We start from the raw sequence: 24,130 nt of genomic DNA on the forward strand, positions 1-24,130 counted from the left end.
GTCTTCGCCCCCCGTCCCCGGGAAGGGGAAGGGGAGCGGGGAGGGGAGGCCACCCAGCCGGCCCCTCGCAGCGGCTCCTGCTCCGCCGCCTCCCACCCCTCGGTAGCCGCCAGCCGCTGGCTGAAGCGGACGCTTGCCCCGGCACAGGCCGCGTCCCCATGGTGACGCGACGCTCGCCCCCTTAAAAGTCCCCGCCCGGCGGGGGCGGTCACGCCGGTGCTGACGGGAACCAAGATGGCGGCGGCCGCCTCCGACCTGCTGACGGGATGGTGCCTCTTCGGCTTGGCGCTGCTGGTGAGCGGCGGCTGCCCCGGGCGCACGCCCCTTCCCTCCGCTGGGGTCGGCGGTACCCCCGCCTTCCCCTCCGCTCGCCCCGGCCGCCGAGCCTTTCTGGGCCCCTCGCTGTGCCGCCTCGCTCGGCCTGTGCTTCCTCAGCCCGCCCGGCTCGGCCGCCCTCGGTGCGCGGGCAGGGCTGGGCCATGGCGGCGGCGCAGGGCCCGGAGCTGAGGCCGCGGGGCTGTCCTGCCATCCAGCCTGGGCCTTCAGCCACTCTCGGCTGCGTTTGAGGCTGTTTTTCGTGTGTGAGTGCTGCTGCTCCTGTTGTTGCTGCTGCTCAAACTGTTGTGTATAAACTAGAGAGTGGGAGGAGCGAAGTGTGTGTGGTGAGTGTGCCCCTGGTGCTCGGGCTGAGGGAGTTTGTGTGTTGATGCTGTGCCGGCCCCCCACATCAGGATACAGGGCCTCAAATACCTGCCTTCCGACATCCTTATTGCACAACCCGTAATTGTCTTTCCCTGTGTATTTCAGGCTATCCTAGTTTTCTGCTGGGTTTATGTGCGAAAGTATCAGAGCCGGCGGGAAAGTGAGGTGATTTCTACCATCACAGCCATCTTCGCCTTGGCGGTCGCTCTTATCTCATCAGCGCTGCTTCCAGTGGACATCTTCTTGGTTTCGTATATGAAAAATCCCAACGGCACGTTTAAGGTATGGTCTTTTAAAAACATGGATTGCCTCATCAGAAGAAGCACTTGTGTTGAAACAGGATGTTTGCTATTGGGTTGTCGGAAGTGTTTAAAACCAATGGTGACATCTCTTCTAGTGCCTGAGTTTGAGTAGTGTGAATACAACACTGACATCAGCTTGTTATTTGAGCTGGATTTCAATTTTCATTTCTATTACATATTTTTAAGTTATTACTTCTACTACTTATTTTCAACATTCTACTCATTTCCCAAATGCTCCTTTCTCCTGTTGTGCAAAGAGCAGTGCATGTGCCATTCTGAAGATATAAATAAATCTCTTAAATGTTGCTTTTTAGTACATTGTTATGGGGAGTTTGTTGCCTCTTGGTTCAAAACCAGCCCATTTACAGTTTGAGATTATTTTGATTCTCTTTTTCATCAGCGTTCTTTTATTCTGTTACTGAGACATTAAGACTTATAAAGATTTACGATGTTAATCTATGTATAATGTAAAGCCCGAGTTAATAAGCACTTTTTTAAAGAGAGAAAATAGGGAAAACCGTTGGGCGAAGGGAATACAGTAGTAGCTCTTCTTGGCTGATACTGCCTTAAACTGAACTACTGTTTTTATACTCTTTATGTAAAACTGTAGGGGCTTGCTGTGCAGAATGAGTTTTTAATGAGGTGAGTACTCACTGTAGTCTGCTCTAAGCGTTGCTGTAAGTAAGAGTTCTTAGCAGTGCTTAGAGCATTGGCCTTGAAGGGAGTGACCCGTTGTCTTGGTGATAACACTGCCATTAAAGCTAGATCAAACTGGAGCATATTAGTAATTTGAATAGTTTGGTTGGGAGCCTGTCTGGATCAATAGTAAAAGAGATGATTCTGGAACAAATGAGAGTGGGCAGATGACAACACACTGAGCTCAGACTGTATTCCCTTTCAGCCTTACTTTCAAGGGACAACCTAGGTCCTGCCAGATCCTGGATAATGGTTCAAAACTAGCTTGCTGCCAGTACAGTGCCTTTTGGCTGGTGCTCACAGAATTGCAAGTCATAAGAAGCCTAAAGAATTGAGCTGTGACATGATTTTTGTCCTGTTTATTGCTCAGTGGTAATACAGAATAAATTAAACTATTCTTCAATGTTGCTGTTAAAAGTTTGTCTTCAGACCTTGTTTGTTCAAAATTAAAATGGATGGAAGAGACCTTTCATGTGTCACGGTACCAGCAGTTCAATGACGATAACACTAAGTATTAAGAAATGCATTGAGGCTGACTAGCCAGAGAAATAACAATGATGTAACTGGGCCCAGCTGAAAGATGTGCATCTGCTGAGGACCAAGCAGAATTTCCTGTTGCAAAGGAGACCTATTTTGTTAATGTATGCATTCCCTGATTTGAGAAATAAACCTGTGAGGAGAACAGGAGGCCACATGTAGTCACTACAGTCCTATTTAAGGAAGTGTAATTAACAGAAGGATAACTGCTGTACTTAAAACACTTTTTCTTGATCTAGATTTCTTTCTTAATGGCCACATGCTGGGCTATGATGGGCTGGGTAGATTCTGTTTAAAAATTGTAACTGAAAGCAAGATTTCTTGCTTGTGGTAAAGCTTTTATTTCTCGAAGTACCTTTGCCTATGCTTCTGAGTCTTTTGGTCCTGTCTAGTTCCTCATGTTTGTAGATGCTGCTGATGGCCTACTGAAATAAATGTGCTCTGTGCTGCCATGCAGGAGAGCTCTTCCTTCTCTTCTAAGGCTCATCTGAAGGAGTTTCTAGCTTTGCAGCAATGACATGAGATTTTTACGGTTGATCCAACATAAGTGTTGAAGTTGTGAAAAATACATCCCGTTGAATCTGATCTGTTTGATCTGAAAGCTTGTTGATTTATAACAGCTACTTAAAACCAGAAAACCTCACCCTAGCTTATAGACCTAAGATTGCTGCTGGAATCTGAGACCTCTGGGTCTGACCTACAAGGCGCATAAATATTTAAACCCTAGCTGATGCTGCCTTGCAGAAGGAAGCCAGCTTGAAACAAGGGCATTATCATCACCATGCTGTTTTTTTTTTTTTTTTTTTTTCAAAGCATAAAATCTTTATATACTCCAAGGGCAAATTACTTCCCTTCCCACTTGGGGATAATTTATTTTTAATGCTGTTCTTTAAGTTTTTAATTCTTCATGGGTTCTAGAGAAATTTTGAATTATAACATACATATTTAATAGTAATGACATTGGCTGTGGTGGAGATAATATGTACACATTAATAGTAATATATTAAAAAAAAAATCTAAGAGGACGTACACAATATAGTTATCATTTAACCCTAAACAGGCAGTAAGACATTATTTAAGGTAGTGTTTTCGTTCCGTGTGTTTTCACAGTTTAAAGGATAAAGGATTGATTTGCCACTTCAAGCAAACTTCGTTTCTTAAAATCATAAATATTTCAATTATTCCCAAGTCAAGTATTTCAATATCATTTGCTGAAAAAGAACTGTCTGTGTTCACATCATACAGCATTCATAAGCCTAAGGGCTCAAACAGGAGATACTTACCTTGTTAGCACCTGCAGGGCTGTTTCATGTTCTGCTTCCACAATACTCAGACCATACGCATAAAGAGATGGGAAGTGCCTTTCTGCCTTTAATTCCCTTCATCCCGAAGAGGCTCTATTAGAAAAATATTAACATAGAAAAACCACCGAGGACTTGTGTATTCACTCAATAGAACTCTTTCTGAAGTCTCTGAGTTTCCACTACAGAGAGCTCTTGGGTTCTGAAACCAGTTTTCAAAGAACGTTATCACGGGACCATAGAATAATTCAGGCTGGAAGGAGCCCCAGAAAATCGTCTAGTTCAGAGCATGGGCAAGTATCACTTGAAACCAGATCGCTCGGGGCATTATTACCCCAACGGGTTTGAAAACATCCAAGAACACACAGCCTCTCCAGACAATCTGTTCCACTGCTGAACTGTCCGCACCGTGAAAATGTTCCCTCACACCAAGTCTGTCTTCTTGTCTCAGTTTATGTCTGTTGTCCCTCCTCCTCCCACCACGGGGAAGTGCCTGGCTCCATCTTTCCAATGGCCTCCCTACAGGCACCAGCATACTGCTGTTCAGTTGCCTCAAAACATTACTTGGTTGCCTCATTACTTGCCACCACTCACACCCCCTTGCAGCAGATACCAGGAGGGTGTAGCCAGGGGGGGTCGGTCTCTTCTCCCAAGTCACAGGCAATAGGACAAGAGGAAATGGCCTCAAGTTGCACCAGGGGAGGTTCAGATTGGAGATTAGGAAACATTTCTTCACTGAAAGGGTGATTGCACATTGGAATGGGCTGCCCAGGGAAGTGGTTGAGGCACCATCCCTGGAGGTGTTCAAAAGACGAGTTTACATAGTGCTCAGGAATATGGTTTAGTGTTGGGGTTTTGGTTGGCTTTTAGGGTTTTTTTTGTTTGGTTTGGTTTGGTTTTTTGTTAGGGTTTTTTTGGTCAGAGTTAGGTTGATTGTTGGACTATATGATATTAAAGGTCCCTTCTGACCTAGGCAATTCTGTGATTCTATGAGATATAAACATTTAATAGAACAAAACTAGATGCTTAATAACGCTAAAGAATCAATATTTCTCCTGATACCAATATAAAATATATGAGGATTACACTCAGCCCGTTCTCTCAGCAGGGGGCCGTACACCCCCAGCAGGGGCAGCCAGTGTGGGGCCCTGCGAGCGCTGCGGCTTTGGGTGGAAGGGAAGGGCTCAAGGCTCTGGCACCTGGAGCAAGGAGTTATCTGGACCATCACCATCAAGTAAGAAAAAACTTTGCAACCAACTTTCTCATTTTTATTGAATATGACATTCATGGTATGAAATAATCCTGTTGGCCAGCTTGGGTCAAGTGCCCAAGTCTTGTTCCTCATCCCTGCACCTGGCCATCTCGAAAGCACTGAGACCTTGAAACCCACACAGCATAGCTGGCTATAAAGCAAAAATTTTCACAAATCCAGGCGCAAGAGTCTTCTAGAAGTGCAGTTTTGCCAAGCATGAGGAGAGAAACTAGCTGCCCTGTGTCGCTCAAAGGTATATCTCTCTCCAAACTCCCTCCTTTCCCTCCCTCTCCCGTCAAGGAGGAGACCCCAGGGGCCCAGCGCGGCCCTGTCTTCGCCCCCCGTCCCCGGGAAGGGGAAGGGGAGCGGGGAGGGGAGGCCACCCAGCCGGCCCCTCGCAGCGGCTCCTGCTCCGCCGCCTCCCACCCCTCGGTAGCCGCCAGCCGCTGGCTGAAGCGGACGCTTGCCCCGGCACAGGCCGCGTCCCCATGGTGACGCGACGCTCGCCCCCTTAAAAGTCCCCGCCCGGCGGGGGCGGTCACGCCGGTGCTGACGGGAACCAAGATGGCGGCGGCCGCCTCCGACCTGCTGACGGGATGGTGCCTCTTCGGCTTGGCGCTGCTGGTGAGCGGCGGCTGCCCCGGGCGCACGCCCCTTCCCTCCGCTGGGGTCGGCGGTACCCCCGCCTTCCCCTCCGCTCGCCCCGGCCGCCGAGCCTTTCTGGGCCCCTCGCTGTGCCGCCTCGCTCGGCCTGTGCTTCCTCAGCCCGCCCGGCTCGGCCGCCCTCGGTGCGCGGGCAGGGCTGGGCCATGGCGGCGGCGCAGGGCCCGGAGCTGAGGCCGCGGGGCTGTCCTGCCATCCAGCCTGGGCCTTCAGCCACTCTCGGCTGCGTTTGAGGCTGTTTTTCGTGTGTGAGTGCTGCTGCTCCTGTTGTTGCTGCTGCTCAAACTGTTGTGTATAAACTAGAGAGTGGGAGGAGCGAAGTGTGTGTGGTGAGTGTGCCCCTGGTGCTCGGGCTGAGGGAGTTTGTGTGTTGATGCTGTGCCGGCCCCCCACATCAGGATACAGGGCCTCAAATACCTGCCTTCCGACATCCTTATTGCACAACCCGTAATTGTCTTTCCCTGTGTATTTCAGGCTATCCTAGTTTTCTGCTGGGTTTATGTGCGAAAGTATCAGAGCCGGCGGGAAAGTGAGGTGATTTCTACCATCACAGCCATCTTCGCCTTGGCGGTCGCTCTTATCTCATCAGCGCTGCTTCCAGTGGACATCTTCTTGGTTTCGTATATGAAAAATCCCAACGGCACGTTTAAGGTATGGTCTTTTAAAAACATGGATTGCCTCATCAGAAGAAGCACTTGTGTTGAAACAGGATGTTTGCTATTGGGTTGTCGGAAGTGTTTAAAACCAATGGTGACATCTCTTCTAGTGCCTGAGTTTGAGTAGTGTGAATACAACACTGACATCAGCTTGTTATTTGAGCTGGATTTCAATTTTCATTTCTATTACATATTTTTAAGTTATTACTTCTACTACTTATTTTCAACATTCTACTCATTTCCCAAATGCTCCTTTCTCCTGTTGTGCAAAGAGCAGTGCATGTGCCATTCTGAAGATATAAATAAATCTCTTAAATGTTGCTTTTTAGTACATTGTTATGGGGAGTTTGTTGCCTCTTGGTTCAAAACCAGCCCATTTACAGTTTGAGATTATTTTGATTCTCTTTTTCATCAGCGTTCTTTTATTCTGTTACTGAGACATTAAGACTTATAAAGATTTACGATGTTAATCTATGTATAATGTAAAGCCCGAGTTAATAAGCACTTTTTTAAAGAGAGAAAATAGGGAAAACCGTTGGGCGAAGGGAATACAGTAGTAGCTCTTCTTGGCTGATACTGCCTTAAACTGAACTACTGTTTTTATACTCTTTATGTAAAACTGTAGGGGCTTGCTGTGCAGAATGAGTTTTTAATGAGGTGAGTACTCACTGTAGTCTGCTCTAAGCGTTGCTGTAAGTAAGAGTTCTTAGCAGTGCTTAGAGCATTGGCCTTGAAGGGAGTGACCCGTTGTCTTGGTGATAACACTGCCATTAAAGCTAGATCAAACTGGAGCATATTAGTAATTTGAATAGTTTGGTTGGGAGCCTGTCTGGATCAATAGTAAAAGAGATGATTCTGGAACAAATGAGAGTGGGCAGATGACAACACACTGAGCTCAGACTGTATTCCCTTTCAGCCTTACTTTCAAGGGACAACCTAGGTCCTGCCAGATCCTGGATAATGGTTCAAAACTAGCTTGCTGCCAGTACAGTGCCTTTTGGCTGGTGCTCACAGAATTGCAAGTCATAAGAAGCCTAAAGAATTGAGCTGTGACATGATTTTTGTCCTGTTTATTGCTCAGTGGTAATACAGAATAAATTAAACTATTCTTCAATGTTGCTGTTAAAAGTTTGTCTTCAGACCTTGTTTGTTCAAAATTAAAATGGATGGAAGAGACCTTTCATGTGTCACGGTACCAGCAGTTCAATGACGATAACACTAAGTATTAAGAAATGCATTGAGGCTGACTAGCCAGAGAAATAACAATGATGTAACTGGGCCCAGCTGAAAGATGTGCATCTGCTGAGGACCAAGCAGAATTTCCTGTTGCAAAGGAGACCTATTTTGTTAATGTATGCATTCCCTGATTTGAGAAATAAACCTGTGAGGAGAACAGGAGGCCACATGTAGTCACTACAGTCCTATTTAAGGAAGTGTAATTAACAGAAGGATAACTGCTGTACTTAAAACACTTTTTCTTGATCTAGATTTCTTTCTTAATGGCCACATGCTGGGCTATGATGGGCTGGGTAGATTCTGTTTAAAAATTGTAACTGAAAGCAAGATTTCTTGCTTGTGGTAAAGCTTTTATTTCTCGAAGTACCTTTGCCTATGCTTCTGAGTCTTTTGGTCCTGTCTAGTTCCTCATGTTTGTAGATGCTGCTGATGGCCTACTGAAATAAATGTGCTCTGTGCTGCCATGCAGGAGAGCTCTTCCTTCTCTTCTAAGGCTCATCTGAAGGAGTTTCTAGCTTTGCAGCAATGACATGAGATTTTTACGGTTGATCCAACATAAGTGTTGAAGTTGTGAAAAATACATCCCGTTGAATCTGATCTGTTTGATCTGAAAGCTTGTTGATTTATAACAGCTACTTAAAACCAGAAAACCTCACCCTAGCTTATAGACCTAAGATTGCTGCTGGAATCTGAGACCTCTGGGTCTGACCTACAAGGCGCATAAATATTTAAACCCTAGCTGATGCTGCCTTGCAGAAGGAAGCCAGCTTGAAACAAGGGCATTATCATCACCATGCTGTTTTTTTTTTTTTTTTTTTTTTTTTTTAAAGCCTTTTCCTCCCCCTGGTTTTTTTTTTTTTTTTTTTTTTTGATTCTATTATTGATGCAACAGAAGGTAGGGGAGATTGGCTTTTAACTTCATATAGCAGCAGTGGCCTGCCTTTCATTCTGGTTAGACTGAACACCTCATGGAACTTGGGTGTCTGCCTGAGCTGTTAAAGCCAGTTTTCTCCTTAATGATTTGAGGAGTAGCATCTGTTTAATGGGAGATCCTTTTTGCAAACCACTCTATTAGGACTTTTTGCATCTTGGAAGAGACTCATTATGTAGCTGCTCAGAATACAGAACCACTACAATGTCAGACTTACTCATTCTAGAAAGGTGTTAGCTGGGAAATTGTTACCAACTGAGGCCATGCTTCCTGCTCTGAGTAGGAATTGCTACTTGTGCAGTAACAATACTTGGTCAGCAAAATAATGATGGTAGCCAGATGTGGCTGAGATAGACATGTTTCTGGATGTCACTCTCCATCTGGCAGTCAAAGTCCTGGCTCTGTTCCATTTTGGAGATCACAACCTGGAAGATCTGAGACCTGGATATGAAATTTCTTTATATCTAAGCATGCTTTGACCCATGTTTAGTCTTTGGTATTCCATCTTCCTTTTATTGGCTAATAATTGGGAGAGGCTAATCAGTAGAATGACAGCTTCATCTGCATTTGACAAATACTGAAACCTGGAATATTGCACCACTTTAAGCTCTATCACTTTCGTAGAGAATGGGAGCTATCTTGCAGAGTCTAACTGTGACAGTAGAAATGTCCCCTTTAATGGGGATAAAAGTATGAAATTCATGCCATTCCCTCACCCAAAAGTGGAGAAAGTCAAAAGTGTCAGATTAGTTTGTAATGTTTTTGAGGGGTGGGTGTCTATTTTTGTCAGTCAGGTTGACGGTTGGACAAGATGATCTTTAAGGTCCCTTCCAACCTAGAAGATTCTGTGATTCTTCTGTGATTCTTCTGTGATTCTTCTGTGATTCTTCTGTGATTCTTCTGTGATTCTTCTGTGATTCTTCTGTGATTCTTCTGTGATTCTTCTGTGATTCTTCTGTGATTCTTCTGTGATTCTTCTGTGATTCTTCTGTGATTCTTCTGTGATTCTTCTGTGATTCTTCTGTGATTCTTCTGTGATTCTTCTGTGATTCTTCTGTGATTCTTCCTTCTGTACACTCTTACATTGGCTTGCATTACTGCCACTTGTGTGGAGTAATGCAGAGTTTGTAAGTTCAGCCACATACACACTGGTGAAATGCTCACATCTTTGCATCTTTACAGCTTTTAATCTAAGATAATATTTTAATGAGGTGTAATGTATGTTTCGTAGCATATTACTCTGGTAGAGAAACAAAATAAAAAGCAGTTACAATGTTTTAAAGTTCTACACTTGTACACTGTTGTAAATGCTTTCCTGGAGTTGGAGAAGAGGCAGGTTTTGTCAGTTCAGACCCATTACATTTCAATTACTAGCTACCTTTTTCTGTGAAGTGGCTATGCCACTTAAACTCTGGGTCTTACTGGTGCTTTTCTTGCTGATTCTTGGTTGGTGTGGCTTCTGAGCGTCTCCATAGGAGACACCTTTTTCACTTACTTGGAAGTAAATAGTGCCACCTGATCAGTTCAGTTTTGCTTTTCCCTTCGGCATAATTTAAGTAATGCATTTCCTTAATTTTTAACACTAGGCAATTTAAATATTTTAATATTCTGTGGGCTTATTTGTAACTTATTCTGACCAAATCCTTTTGTGGTGTATCTTCATACAAATGCCTAGAAATTTTTCAGCTGAAACACTGTTGGGTTTGATTTGGACAGTCTTGTAAGATTGGGCTTACTGTACCTGACAGACATTTAACTTAGAGTGTTGCTTCTGTTCCTTCTGCTAAAATATTTTTCAACCTTTCTGAGACCCCATCCAGCTCTGGGGCCCCCAGCATAAGAAGGACATAGACCTGTTGGAGCAGGTCTAGCAGAGGGCCACAAAGATGGTGAGGAAGCTGGAGCACCTCTCTGATGAAGACAGGCTGAGAGAGCTGGGATTGTTCAGCCTGGAGAAGAGAAGGCTCCGGGGAGACCTTCTAGTACCTAAAGGGGTCCTACAGGAGAGATGGGGAGGGGCTCAGGGAGTGTAGTGATAGGATGAGGGGTAATGGTTTTAAACTGAAAGAACATATTTAGATTAGATATTAGGAAGAAATTCTTTACTGTGGTGGTGGTGGTGAGACACTGGCCCAGGTTGTCCATCCCTGGAGGTGTTCAAGGCCAGGCTGGATGGGGCCTTGAGCAATGTGGCCTACTGGGAGGTGTCCCTGCCCGGGGCTGGGAGCTTGGACTAGATGACCTTTAAAGGTCCTTTCCAACCCAAACCATTCTATGATGATCTTAAGAGACCCTCTTATCAAGACACTGTGGGAATTAGCACAACACACATCGGAGCTCCCAAAAGTGCTTGATATTCTTTCTGATCTGTAAAATCTTCCGTTTATGGGATTGCCCTATGCTTATTCCTTTGTACCTTTGCCAGGGCTCTGTAGCCAGAAACTTTTTAGAAGTAGCATTTTGTTATATCTATCTCTATGTACTTGTGCTCTTTAATGAGAGACTCTCTTGTAGTGTTGCCAAGTACAGCAGTAACAGGAAGTGCTGTAGAGATTCTCAGAAGAATATGGTCTTTATATACTATCCCCATCTAGACTTACATGCTTGAAAATAGATGTTTGATACCTTAGAAAGGGCCATCCCTACAGAATTAATTTTTCTTCCTGGTTCAAAGTCCTATCAAAGCAGATGCTGCTTATCAAATTTGACTTTGCCCTTTCTGTTGAGTGGCATCTAGAAAATGTCTTTATCTTTGTTATCTGACTTGAAGGTATTCCCAGACACGTTTGTGGTGCTTTTTCTGTGACTGAAATTCAGTGACGTGGATATCAGCCTCAAGTGGGATTTTGGGGCTGCTCTTCTAGCAATTCCCAGTGTCAGCCTTACTGATAAAAGGCTAGTGCTTTTTGTGATTGAGAGATATTGACTTCAGAATGAGTGCATCCTTCACTTGATGGGGTCCCTCCATTAATGCTTTGCACATTCATATTTTCTGAAGAGTTGCAAAGCCGATATAGATATGTTAATTATAAAATTAAATCCAATGCATCCAACTACTGGGGTGGGCAACTGGTACAGCTTAAGTAGAAAACAAAAGTAAATGTACTAAACTGTTGGTAAAAATGATGTTCACTGATAATTTTATTTCAGTTGAGCATTAACCATATAATGTATGGTAACTGAGGATACTTAATCTGAAAAAAACCAAACTAATTTTGTATGAGGCTAACAGCCAAAGTGAGTATAAACAGTGGGGATACTACTGCAGTGTCTGTCCCCTGAAATGCAACACATTCCTTAATCATCTTTGTTAGGTGAATTAACTCTTACTTAAAAATTCCAGCCCTTAAAATAAGCAAACTCAGTGCTTAATTATTTTCCTTGAGCTTCTATTATGAGCAGGTTTTTTCATTTCTATAAGAATACTGTTGAATGAAGTGTTCTTTTGTTTCATTTGATGTTAAATGCTTCTATCTTTTATTACTAGGAATGGGCTGATGCTAATGTTTCAAGACAAATTGAAGATACTGTGCTTTATGGATACTACAGTAAGTATTTTTAATGTGTTTTTTTTTAATTAATAAGACCTTTAAGTGAATGCATGAAGTTTTCGGGGGTCATACCAGATTATCCCTTTTTTGGTTAAACATTAGTCTTACACTTAGTGCCCTTAATTGATTTTTATTTTTGATCAAGACCCTCCTAAAAGTGCTAATATACTGAAGGTAAATTCATGAAAAGGCTAATGGCTTGTGTTGTGTCATCTGCTGTTAACATGTTTTCTGTGCGGCCATTAAGGGAAACACAGGGCTTTGCTGTGAGTTTTGTGGCATGTCATGTATGCAGCAGTGTGGAACTTGCCTACTGGGTATATAGTTTGTGCAAATGAGAGTGTTAACTCTTGTGTTTTAAGTGTTAGATTCAGCAATTGCCATATTTAAAGGAAGAGCTACTGTAAAGGAGCATAAAGGAGTTGAATTCAAGAGTTGTAATACTAAACAAAACCGAAGCAAAAAATTAACTGCAATAAAATCTAATAAAATATCTGTTCACAAAATCTCTGTGTAGTTTTAGATCAGCTTACTTTAGTTCTTATGAAAAGCTCTATTATGAGTATACATATGTAAGAGGTAGCTATAGAAGAGTGGTGCTTATCACTGAATGAAATGCTTGTCTCCATCAGTGATGCAAATTCAGAGATACTTGCCTGCTTTTGGTCACATTTCCTAAAACTTGTGGTTTTTTCTCTTGGATGGGTTGGCTCCTGAATATATATATGTATTTATTTTTTTTTAGACAAGAAATAATTGGTTCTAAACAGTGGATTTCTTTTTAAGTTACAAAATGCTTACAGCATGCCTGAGATAATGACAGAAACTAGAACGTGCAGTGAAGCCTAAAGCAAAAAGCAGTAAGAAACTTCTCTGCTTTCAAAAAGGAACTTTTAAAATACTATTTTTATCTTCCACAAAAATTCTTCACTACAGAAGACTGGAATTGCTTTGTATTTACTTTCTACTCTTGCTAGGTTGCTAACAGCCCAAGCATTTCCCAATTCCTAATGGGGAGCAGTCTTCACACTCTTCTGTGGACCATTTTCTATAGATTTGTTGGATTAATTTCTGTGATGTTTTGGGCTCTCTTTTTAAAGCAAAATGTCTCTTGTTAAATCCTGAACTAATTTTTGGAGTAAATCTGAGGTTAAATCTGAAAACCTGTTGGTTTTGGTCTATCTGGACAGGTCTACTTCAAATATTGTAAGACTAATACTTTATTTCATAGCCTATCCTCCAGATGGTGGTAGAGATTTAAAGATTGGTTTAAAAATATTTTTCTGTTGTGATCTTAATTTGAGGAATTGATGCACATTTTTATAACTAGAGCTACATTGAAGTGAACAGTAATAAGTAACATATTTTTCAGAAATCTCCATCATTCCTATATAAAACCACAACTTAATGCCTTTCCTGCATCATTAGGTCTAGTCCCCTGCTGCTGTTTCACAGTGTAGTGACATGAAAGCTGAGATGGAACAACTTAAACAAGTCTTCCAGACTTGTAATACTACATTTTTTTTCCTACTTGTATTATCTTATGAAAGTATTTGGTCTTGGCATCATATTTATTTTTTTTTTGAATAAGCAGGATGAGCAGAACTGAAATCTCCTTTTGTCCTTAGGGACATGAATACCAGTACTTTCTTAAATCTCCTAAAATGCAATGATAACTATATATCTTACTTGTCTGCTGTAGCTATACTGGCAACTTATAGTATGAATAATTGTACACTTAGGCCACTGCCATTCAATCCAAGTCACTTCTAATCGTGGCAAGAATTTGGAGGCTGTGGTTTAACTGATGCTTTAGACTACTCAGGATTACTTTGCTACCTGTATTGCAATTTACTGAGAAAGCTGCCACAAAATATGTAAAAGCTTTTTTTACAAAGTCAATAGTCCCCATGAACAATACACACTCTCTCTCACACCCAACTGGTTTCTTGGCTAGACTGATGTAAAAGTGGAATGACTTTGTACTGGTAGAATGATAAGTGAGGTCACTTTCAGAATGAATCTTGAAATATCTATATTTTGAAGTGGGACTTCAGTAGCCTAAAAGCTTTATTTAGGGAAACAGTCTGTGGATTGCTTTGAAGCCATGGTGGCTTAGTGTGTAATTCTCATAAAATCAACTGTGGTAGGATGTGTCTGCCAGTACTTGAGTGGTTGAAGAATGGTCAGTGGTTGGCAGATGCTGTAAAACAGCATGGCAGCTTGTGTGGGGAAGGAAAATCCTTTTCAGAAATGGTTACAATTGGAAACTGTCCAAGGGCAGTTTGTTCTGTACCACAAAGAATCAGGGTGAAACAACTGGCAGTGACCTGGAGCTGTGTTCTGCAGCGTTTCTTCCTCTAGTAAGTGACTTGTACCTGTTGGAGTCAGCCTGATGTTGAGTGTTCTTTGGTACAGTTGTGTGAATGGTGGGAGGGTGCCCTTGGCAGATCCTGCTTTTACTGAGAGGTAGGCTGAGTTCTTGACCTGCATACCTTAAGTGTCTCCCAACTATAGTTTGGCAAGGAGTGTCTGCTAAATTCTATGGGCATCTCTGAATCTGCTTAAAAGTCTAAACTAAACTCCTGATTTTTTTCTATTCCCTTTTTCTGAAATAGAGGTATTTTTCTTAAGCCAACAATAGTTATTGTATGGTGGTTCCTAGGTTAAAGAAGTTCTTGAGTAAGAATTTATCCAAAATAATACTTGATATAAATGGGATGATTTTTGCATGGAGTTGTGTGTGCTTGCTGCAAGTGTTTGATATGGAGTTGTTGACATGAGGATTTAGGCTTCTAGGAGTTAGTAGGCACAAGTCCAACGCGACCACATGTTTTCATGGTCTGTTCCTAGGAGAAGACATGCTAAATATTTGTGGAAGACTTGCATAGTTGGACTTGACAAATCCAGCATTGTGGAGCTATAGCTGTAGAAGTGCTCTCCTAATAAGTGTGATTTTTGAGAAGCAATGTGTCAGAATATAAATTTCTCTGAGAAACATCTTTAAAGCAAACCCTACTGAGGAATTCTTGCTGAAAAATTGCTTACTCTGGGGCAAGAACCATTGTTGTACTGGCTATAGAGTGAAGCACTTTGCCAGTGATAGTGTTTCAAGCTTCTGATACAACCCAGAAAAATGTTTTGAAACAGAAGTTGGACCTCTGAGCAAAGAGCAGTCCCTGATGATGACAGCTGGGCAGCCTGTTGTGCCACAGGGGAGTTAGGGGGAAGGGAGGATCCCTGCCATTTGGCTGGCTGGCTGTTTGCTGCTCCAAAACCTTGGAGTGTGAAGGTTAGCTTTCTAGGGAATAAACAGCCCTTTCAGTGGGCAGAACAACAGGCAATCAGATGCTTGCCTTTAGGTAATTAACTTGTATGACCTGATGAGGAGGTATGGTTTAGTGATGATGCTCCTTGTTTGTTGTGTGGGTGTCTATTTTTGTCAGTTGGGTTGACGGTTGGACAAGATGATCTTTAAGGTCCCTTCCAACCTAGAAGATTCTGTGATTCTGTGATTCTGTGATTCTGTGATTCTGTGATTCTGTGATTCTGTGATTCTGGCTGCTCTTCCTTTTTCATAAATTCTGAAAAATAAAATTCAAAACCTAAATTGTCAATCTCCTGCCTTGTTAGGAACTGCAAATCTTTTAAAAGTTTCCTTTATAGGAAATAATATAATATATATTATCTAATAATAAAAATATATAATATAATATAATTTTATATTCATTATATGTAATATTTTATTATAATTATTATATATTGTATTATAATATATAAAATAATATAGTATAATAGAAGAACAATGTTTTACTACTTTAACTATGTTAGCTATAAATTTATTCTTCAGTTCTATCTAAAAAAATTCTTACAGACTTTACTTGATGGATGAATGACAATGTCAGGTCTGATATAAGAGGGCTTACTGGGATCTTTAAAAAATAACTTTCATCATCCTCTGCTTTACTCCATTTTCCAAAGGATTCAGTAGTCCACTACTTTGGGTTGCAAAAAGCTAGGCTAAACTCTTCCTTGTTGTTTTCCTGCTGATATGACATGCTGTTAAATTGATATGGATTTTTGCTTAATTCGGTGAGAATCTGGGGATTTGAGAACACTGGCAGGAACTTGGGGATTGGATTTAGTTAACTATGATTTCAAGCAAAGTACAATTACTTATCCTTTTGGTAAAGTTAATCTGGATAGTCACTTGCTTTGCTTACAATGACATGAAAGGGAAGCTTATAGAAGTTACCTTCAGAAACTATGAAACTTAGGGAGGATGTCAAGAGCTTTATGCAATATTCTGTTTAGAACTGCTTAGACTTGCATCTAAGCTTGATTTATGTATTCCAGAATGCAAACACTATCCTAAACGTTTTCTGGTGAGCCACTGGATGTGGAAACGGAAATGAGCTTGAAAAAATTGGAATAGAACTGTTGGTAACAGTGCCTAGTTCAGTAGAAGTTAATTTTTACTGAATGAAAATATGTTGTTTAGATGTGTCTCTGATCTGGTTTTACATGAACTCCTTACATATTGCATTTTATTACTGAAATGGTGGGTTTGGGGAACTAATATTTTAGTTTTCCTGACTGCCTCTACTGTGGAAGTTGGATCTGACAAGTAAAAAACCTTAAATTTAGCCACTTGCTTGACACACAAACTCCTCTAGGTGTTCACATAGTCATGGTATTGAACTGTTATAACTCCTGTAAAGTTCTTGCTTTATACAATTGCCTCTGACTTAAAGTTTACTGTAGTGGTTTAAGCTTGCTAATTTACCATTTGAGTTGAGAGGCACCACTTAGCCTGGAATAGATGACTTAATAAGATATATTTCAAAAACTTTTTTTGGCAACTGACTTGTCAGACACTTGTGCCAGTCCTGTAAAAGCTGAATACAGCCTTGTTAACAGCAATATGTGTGAAAACTTTTTTTTGGTAGTGTTTCTTGAACAGAGCTGAAAAATTTGTTTACTTGACTTAGGGTGTTTTGTTCAGATTCTTGTCCTATGAGGGACTTGTACAAAACCTGGGGCAGGCTGGACAAGCTGTATATCAGATCAGCAGCCTCAATCCAATTGAGTAAGACTGCTCAACAAAACCAGTTGAGTGTATCTGATTGACAGTGGCCATTTAGAATTGTCCTCTGCTAATATACTGGAGCAGATCAAAAAAAAAAAATGGACAGCTGGCCATTAGTATGAAGAATTATAAGAAAGTGTCAGGAAACAGCTTTCAGAAAAGAAAGGATTTACAGTTTTATAATACAGTGGTAAAACATACTGCATAAAACAAACTAAAGATATAGATTAGCTAATGTAGTCAGTAACTGAACACCAGCAGTTTAAATTAAAAAAAAAAACCACCTAAGTTTACTGCCAGAAGCTTGAGCTGTTCTCTTAAAATTGAATTAAGTTGCTGCAGCAACAGCATTTAGGCAGTACCAGTATTTTATTGGTGTAGAGATAAACGGTAGCCTTACTTCAGAGTTCATAGATATTCTCTTGGATTTGGAGTCACACATTTCTTCTAAGGGAATAAAGGAAGAGAATCAGTGTCATTATCTAATGAGCTATTCATAAGTAAGGTATGGTGAAATTAATGTAGTAAACCTTGGAAGTGAGAATGTTTTCTGTGCCTGCAGTGACCCCTAAGGGCTGATTATTCTGAGATTAATGATGTGTGTAACTTGCCTTATTTACTGGAACAGTCCAGTGTGCATTTAGGACTACTGTCAAAGTTAGAGAGGCTTGATTTCTGAAAACCTTGACAACACTGAAGCGGTTTGAGTACTGCTCTAGAAGGTCTAAGAATGCAGCATTTCAGAGTTATGAAGAATTATAAGAAAGTGTCAGGAAACAGCTTTCAGAAAAGAAAGGATTTACAGTTTTATAATACAGTGGTAAAACATACTGCATAAAACAAACTAAAGATATAGATTAGCTAATGTAGTCAGTAACTGAACACCAGCAGTTTAAATTAAAAAAAAAAACCACCTAAGTTTACTGCCAGAAGCTTGAGCTGTTCTCTTAAAATTGAATTAAGTTGCTGCAGCAACAGCATTTAGGCAGTACCAGTATTTTATTGGTGTAGAGATAAACGGTAGCCTTACTTCAGAGTTCATAGATATTCTCTTGGATTTGGAGTCACACATTTCTTCTAAGGGAATAAAGGAAGAGAATCAGTGTCATTATCTAATGAGCTATTCATAAGTAAGGTATGGTGAAATTAATGTAGTAAACCTTGGAAGTGAGAATGTTTTCTGTGCCTGCAGTGACCCCTAAGGGCTGATTATTCTGAGATTAATGATGTGTGTAACTTGCCTTATTTACTGGAACAGTCCAGTGTGCATTTAGGACTACTGTCAAAGTTAGAGAGGCTTGATTTCTGAAAACCTTGACAACACTGAAGCGGTTCTTAGAAGGTCTAAGAATGCAGCATTTCAGAGTTTCAAGTTTTAAGGCATGAGCCTGAATTTTATGCTCTTGGCAAATAAACCAACTTCTGTTTGTTACACTACCATACTAGCTTAGCAGTCTCAACAGTAGGTGCCTCTAACACCTTGAAATATTTTTTCCAAAGGATAAGTTCTGTTTAGAAATAATTTTCTCATTCATATTTAGGTTCCAGATGTTGATACTTTATTTGGCTTCTAAACCACCTTCGGTAAAAATTGCTGAGGTAGATTTCTGTGAAGCACATGGGTACTGTGAGGAGTGCACTAGCCAAGATAAGAGGCTGTCAACTGAAGTTAGAGATGATTTTATTGGTCACTGGTGGGAACTCACAAATATGCAAATAATGCAAAAATATGCTATACTATACAAAATAAGGCAAAGATTAAAAATAGCCAAAGATCACAGGATTTTTGTAGTCCTGGGTATCTTTACTTACTCCAAGTGGTGACTTTATGCTTTATGCAGTCTTCGTTGTGTGGTACTTGTAACATTTTCTAGGGTGGATCCCTTTCTTGTGGGGTGCCAACACTGTAACGCACTGCTTGATAGTTTGAATTTCCTAATAGTCTTCTGAAAGATTCATGGTATAAGATCTTTTGAAGTACTGAAGGATTTTACTACATGTCCTAAAAAGCACATAACATGTTATAATACACAGAGCTGAAGATTAAGCTTGAGATTCTTGATGTTTGTAAAGACTTGTGGTAGTTTAACCCTTCACTTATGTTAAACTACCTAGTTTAGAGTCTCTTAAGATCATGTGTGCATTAAAGCAATATGACAGTGGGACTGCTTCAATTTAGTGGCTACTCAGGTAACTGCCTGTTGCAACCTTCATTTAGTCCCCCATTTAAAGCAATGATAAGAGATTATACTATATTTCTGTTTTGTGACTTGAGATACGACCATGCCTTCCATCTATAATGGACTTCTATTAATAATAGAACATCCTCTGAAACTTCGCTTTAAATCGGTTCTATTTTTCTGTATATACCTTTTCTGTGAACAACTTGTGTTACTAGGTGGCATTGCTTGCTTTTATTTGCTGTCCTCTATGCTACCTTGTCCTCAGTGTGCTGCTCCTGGGTGTGACCAGCGTGTAGATGATTACTTTTAGTCTCTTTATCATTGCTGAATTGAAGGTGGATCTGAAATCCTTAGTTTGGAAGGGTTAATTCTATAAGTCCTTTGGAGTTCACAAAACATGAATAGTTCATGCCCTGACTGGTAAATTTTACTAAACTTTTCAGTGCTTGAAATTAGTAAGAGCTAGAATGATGTGAAACTAATGTTTGATTCTTTCCTTTGAATTACTATGCAGTAAATGAAGTGTCAATGTAACTTTGTCTTTTCACTTAACGAAATTCTTTCTCCTAGCTTTGTACTCCATCATCCTGTTCTGCGTCTTTCTGTGGATTCCCTTTGTCTATTTCTATTACGAAGAGAAGGAAGAAGATGATGGCAACACATGCTTAGTAAGTTCACTCTACCAAATGCACCAAGCAGTGAAAAGACAAACGAATACAGGCAAGAATGACAGTCTAACTTGAATACTGCAATGGAAGTAGCATTTCTAAGTCTATTGCTACCATTCCTTTAAAATACTGAGATAGCTCTTAAGTCTGGCATAGTTACTCTGAGCACTGTGATCTCACATGAAATGAAACTTTACTGAGAGAAGTAATTAAAATCTATATTGCCATGAATTCTTTAAGCTTCCTACAAATTCCTTTGCGTGTGACTTTTATATACAGGAAGAAACATCTAAGAAAACTTCTTAGATGAGATTTTCCTTAAAACAGAAAACATGTATGAACAGGTTTTACAGACAGGGAGATTACACTGATTCTGAGATAGATACTCAAATCTAGTTTCTTCCTTCTTGCAGCATTCACATTTTTTCTTCAAGTAGGCAATAGTACTTTACCTGAAGCTGGCACGTGGTTATTTTTGTAGTGCACTGAAGATTTTTGACATGCACAACATTCCAGAGTATACAGTAAATGCATGTCAGTAAAGTTCTATCTTCTCAAATGAAAATATTTTTCTTAAAGAATCGTTTAGTCATCGATCATAATAATTTCCTCTCTATTTGGTTGCAACCTCAACATAATAAAGACTTCTAATTATAACTATAATATAAAGCATTGGTAATAAGAATTTTCTTTGAGTGTATTTGCATGAAATAAATGTACCCTGGCTTCTGGCCACAGCTGCTCAAGCATATAGCTTATCATAGAAGCATAATTCAGTGTAATTGTTCATAGTTCTCAAGCCATGAGACTCTTCAAAAATATGTTCTTCTGACTTGTTTCTAAAATGATTCATGTTTTCCGTGGAGCTTCTTTTGTCTAACACTTGTTATGCTAAGTATGCTTTGCCATAACTTGTTGGACAAATCCCTTTGGATTTATTTTATGTTAATATATTAACTTTTTCTTTAATATACAGCAGGTTAAAACTGCACTCAAATATACTCTGGGATTCATCACAATTTGTGCAGTTCTTCTCTTAATTGGGTGAGTATTTGTTGGGTCAAACATTAGTGGGTATATACTAAGTAGAACTTTGTCCTGTGCAAGATTAAAAAGGTGGATCATGGTCCACTCGTTCTGTGTTAATGACTATCTAGTTAATCTCTAATAGGGTTTAAATAATCTGAGAACTAAGTTATTTGAAAAGTAGGAGCTAAACTAGAAGCTAGAAAGGTTTTCTTAATTGTGGAGGTACTTGTGCTTCCAAGCTCTGCCTGTTTGTGCTCATTAAGAACATGATGGCTATGGCATTTATTTACCACAGGATTGATATCTTGGTGTTCAACAGGGAGTGACAATATTTGTGCTCTTCTGTTTTCTGCCTCTATCAAATGTTTTCATGGACATCTCAAAGCAGCTTTTAGGAATACGAGGTGGTGTTGTGTGCTTGGTACTTTCCTGAATGGAAGTGTTGTGTGAAGGATGTAAATATGTGTGAGGTTAGACTTGTACCCTTTGGAGAAAGGTTTTCCTGGCCTTTCTTTGAAAGGCGGACAGGACTGAAGTAGGTAGCTTGTTTGCAGCAAGTGCTATCACTCTGAAACTCCAAGCAGTATTACAGATTGAGTTGAAGATAAGCATGAAGCATGACATGCATACCAATACTGAATGTTTCTAATGTATGCTGTGTCATAAGCTTTTTAGCATTTTGACTGCAGCAGTAGATAAAATTTACAAAATGTATGCTAAAATGATCTGTATCAAAGTACTGGAGTGTAAAGTAGGAACTAGAGTGAAATTAATGCTTCTAATTGTATACTACCTTGTTGGAATATTGTTTCTAGTTTTGTAAACACTTAAGGTCCATTTCTAAGAAGTCTGTTCTTTCAATTAGAAGTAACATCTTTGCTGTTATGAGAGACTAAGGGAGTGTGAGTTAGCTTAATCATAGTCTAGAAATATTACTAAAACTTCTGACAAAAGCTGGTTCTCTGGCTGTTGGCTCACACAACAGGCATAGATACAGGTACGTATATACATCCGGTTTAGGAAATCTCTCATTATCTCTGGGAGGTGTCATCTGAATCCCCAGTAGCTGTAAGCATGTTTGGTCCTCTCTTCCAGTGAGATGGAACTTGGGTTTTGACTTCCTAATTGTCCTCTGTCCTCTTCTGTTTGTTCTTTAAAGTCTTCCCAAGGTGTGAATTGCAGCAGTGTTCCCCTGACACTGCCCCAGGAGGGTGAGAAGGACCAGCAGAGCAGGAGCTGCAGTGCTGGGGCTGAGACTGAAGTAGATAAAATTTACAAAATGTATGCTAAAATGATCTGTATCAAAGTACTGGAGTGTAAAGTAGGAACTAGAGTGAAATTAATGCTTCTAATTGTATACTACCTTGTTGGAATATTGTTTCTAGTTTTGTAAACACTTAAGGTCCATTTCTAAGAAGTCTGTTCTTTCAATTAGAAGTAACATCTTTGCTGTTATGAGAGACTAAGGGAGTGTGAGTTAGTAATATTTCTAGACTATGATTAAGCTAAAACTTCTGACAAAAGCTGGTTCTCTGGCTGTTGGCTCACACAACAGGCATAGATACAGGTACGTATATACATCCGGTTTAGGAAATCTCTCATTATCTCTGGGAGGTGTCATCTGAATCCCCAGTAGCTGTAAGCATGTTTGGTCCTCTCTTCCAGTGAGATGGAACTTGGGTTTTGACTTCCTAATTGTCCTCTGTCCTCTTCTGTTTGTTCTTTAAAGTCTTCCCAAGGTGTGAATTGCAGCAGTGTTCCCCTGACACCCACAGGAGGGTGAGAGGGACCAGCAGAGCAGGAGCTGCAGTGCTGGGGGCTGTTGGCTCACACAACAGGCATAGATACAGGTACGTATATACATCCGGTTTAGGAAATCTCTCATTATCTCTGGGAGGTGTCATCTGAATCCCCAGTAGCTGTAAGCATGTTTGGTCCTCTCTTCCAGTGAGATGGAACTTGGGTTTTGACTTCCTAATTGTCCTCTGTCCTCTTCTGTTTGTTCTTTAAAGTCTTCCCAAGGTGTGAATTGCAGCAGTGTTCCCCTGACACCCACAGGAGGGTGAGAGGGACCAGCAGAGCAGGAGCTGCAGTGCTGGGGCTGAGACTGAGGAGTGACTGAGCGGTGATTCTCCACAGGGACAGATCTGAAATCCGCTGGCCTAAAGGGCAGGAGTACCTACTGCAGGGGGCAGGACTCCTGTACATACTGATCAGGATTTTAGTATTTCTGGGGTCTAATCAGAACCATTTTTTTTTGCTATTACATATATGAGGTTGATTTCTTTTAAGATGGTAATAATTAAATAGCGTCATCATCCTAATGCCCTTGGAATGAAAAAGTACCCTTGCTACTTAAGATGCTGCTGCAAAGAATATAATTCTTGTCTGTCCCTTTAAGGGGAAACTACAAGACTGAACGGCTCAGTTTAGGAAGCAAATGAGGTAACTGCTGAAGAAAAATGAACTTTGGTTCTAGCGTAGTTACTTATTTATATATCTTTTAAAAAAGCAGGTGTCTGACTGTTTATGCACATGCTTGATATGGAAAAGTTATTGGTCTTGGAGTTGCTCAGCTACCTGCATAACCAGGGCAAACAGCAGCCTCGGAGTGCGATGGGGAAGAGATGTGTTGGAGCTGAACACTGCCACGTTCAGTCCTGCCCCTCGTGTGGAGTCAAGACAAACCTTGCAGTACTGCCTGTACCTGGCAATAGCAGGAGATTTTCTGTGGTCAGGATCAGACCAGTGTTGTAACAGAGGGGAATTGTACATACTGGATTTAATTTTAGGAGGCCAGGCTTAATGGGCTAGAATTGTCATGCACACGGGTTAGGAGAGCAAGAGGGATTGGAATATTTCCTGCTAAGTTCCTACAAATAGTCTGTCACTGTTGTGTGATTGCATGGCTAGTGTCTCTTATCAGAACCTCTGCTCTGGTTAATTTAGCAAGAGATCTGTGTAACTTAAACAGGTCAATAAATAGCCTGGTTCCTTTAAAGATAGCTCTACACAAGAAGTCCCTACCTTTTTTTCTGCAGTCCTCAAAGAAACCGTAAAAGCTGAATTAACCTCAAATCTCAAGAATATTTTATTCTTACCTAGATGTTTACCTTGCTCCACTAGAGATCTATTTGACAATTTTGGGAAACATAATGTCTGTTTTGTGCCAGATGATCTTGGAGCTTTTTTTGAAGTGGATACCATAGCTCAATGAGCAGTATTCCATTGTCCAAATTGTTATACCTGTTAACAGATACAGTATTTCTACCTCCTAGTCTAGCCCTCTGCACATAGTCTCTTGCTGTGGCACTTAAATGCTCTGCACACAAAT

General features: G+C 40.7%; 2 protein-coding genes across 3 annotated transcripts in view; both read left to right on the top strand.

The window, feature by feature from the left end:
- The first annotated feature begins 213 nt into the window (after positions 1-213).
- Positions 214-2,026, top strand: LOC106885040 (probable lysosomal cobalamin transporter). The gene is made up of 3 exons (XM_014936868.1): positions 214-294; positions 808-984; positions 1,906-2,026. The coding sequence occupies exons 1-3, from the start codon at positions 235-237 to the stop codon at positions 1,927-1,929; spliced, it is 261 nt and encodes an 86-aa protein (XP_014792354.1). The 5' UTR covers positions 214-234; the 3' UTR covers positions 1,930-2,026.
- Positions 2,027-5,333: 3,307 nt separating this feature from the next.
- The window catches only part of LMBRD1 (LMBR1 domain containing 1), a 53,269-nt gene continuing 34,472 nt past the window's right edge, over positions 5,334-24,130 (top strand). For both annotated transcript variants that reach the window (XM_014937065.1, XM_014937057.1), the window contains exons 1-5: positions 5,334-5,414; positions 5,928-6,104; positions 11,764-11,824; positions 19,670-19,767; positions 20,744-20,811. In XM_014937065.1, coding sequence (XP_014792551.1) covers positions 5,355-5,414; positions 5,928-6,104; positions 11,764-11,824; positions 19,670-19,767; positions 20,744-20,811 — 464 coding nt within the window. In that variant the 5' untranslated portion in view covers positions 5,334-5,354. The remainder of the gene's footprint in view (positions 5,415-5,927; positions 6,105-11,763; positions 11,825-19,669; positions 19,768-20,743; positions 20,812-24,130) is intronic.

Source organism: Calidris pugnax, unplaced genomic scaffold, assembly GCF_001431845.1.
Source record: "Calidris pugnax isolate Ruff unplaced genomic scaffold, ASM143184v1 scaffold12, whole genome shotgun sequence".
NCBI lineage: Eukaryota > Metazoa > Chordata > Aves > Charadriiformes > Scolopacidae > Calidris > Calidris pugnax.

What these genes read in the sequence shown, in the direction of transcription:
- LOC106885040 (XM_014936868.1), top strand. Translation starts at nt 235, where the DNA reads ATGGCGGCGGCCGCCTCCGACCTGCTGACGGGATGGTGCCTCTTCGGC. An exon ending in TCTTCGGCTTGGCGCTGCTG is followed by an intron (nt 295 to 807) that starts GTGAGCGGCGGC and finishes TGTGTATTTCAG; the next exon opens with GCTATCCTAGTTTTCTGCTG. An exon ending in ATCCCAACGGCACGTTTAAG is followed by an intron (nt 985 to 1,905) that starts GTATGGTCTTTT and finishes ATTCCCTTTCAG; the next exon opens with CCTTACTTTCAAGGGACAAC.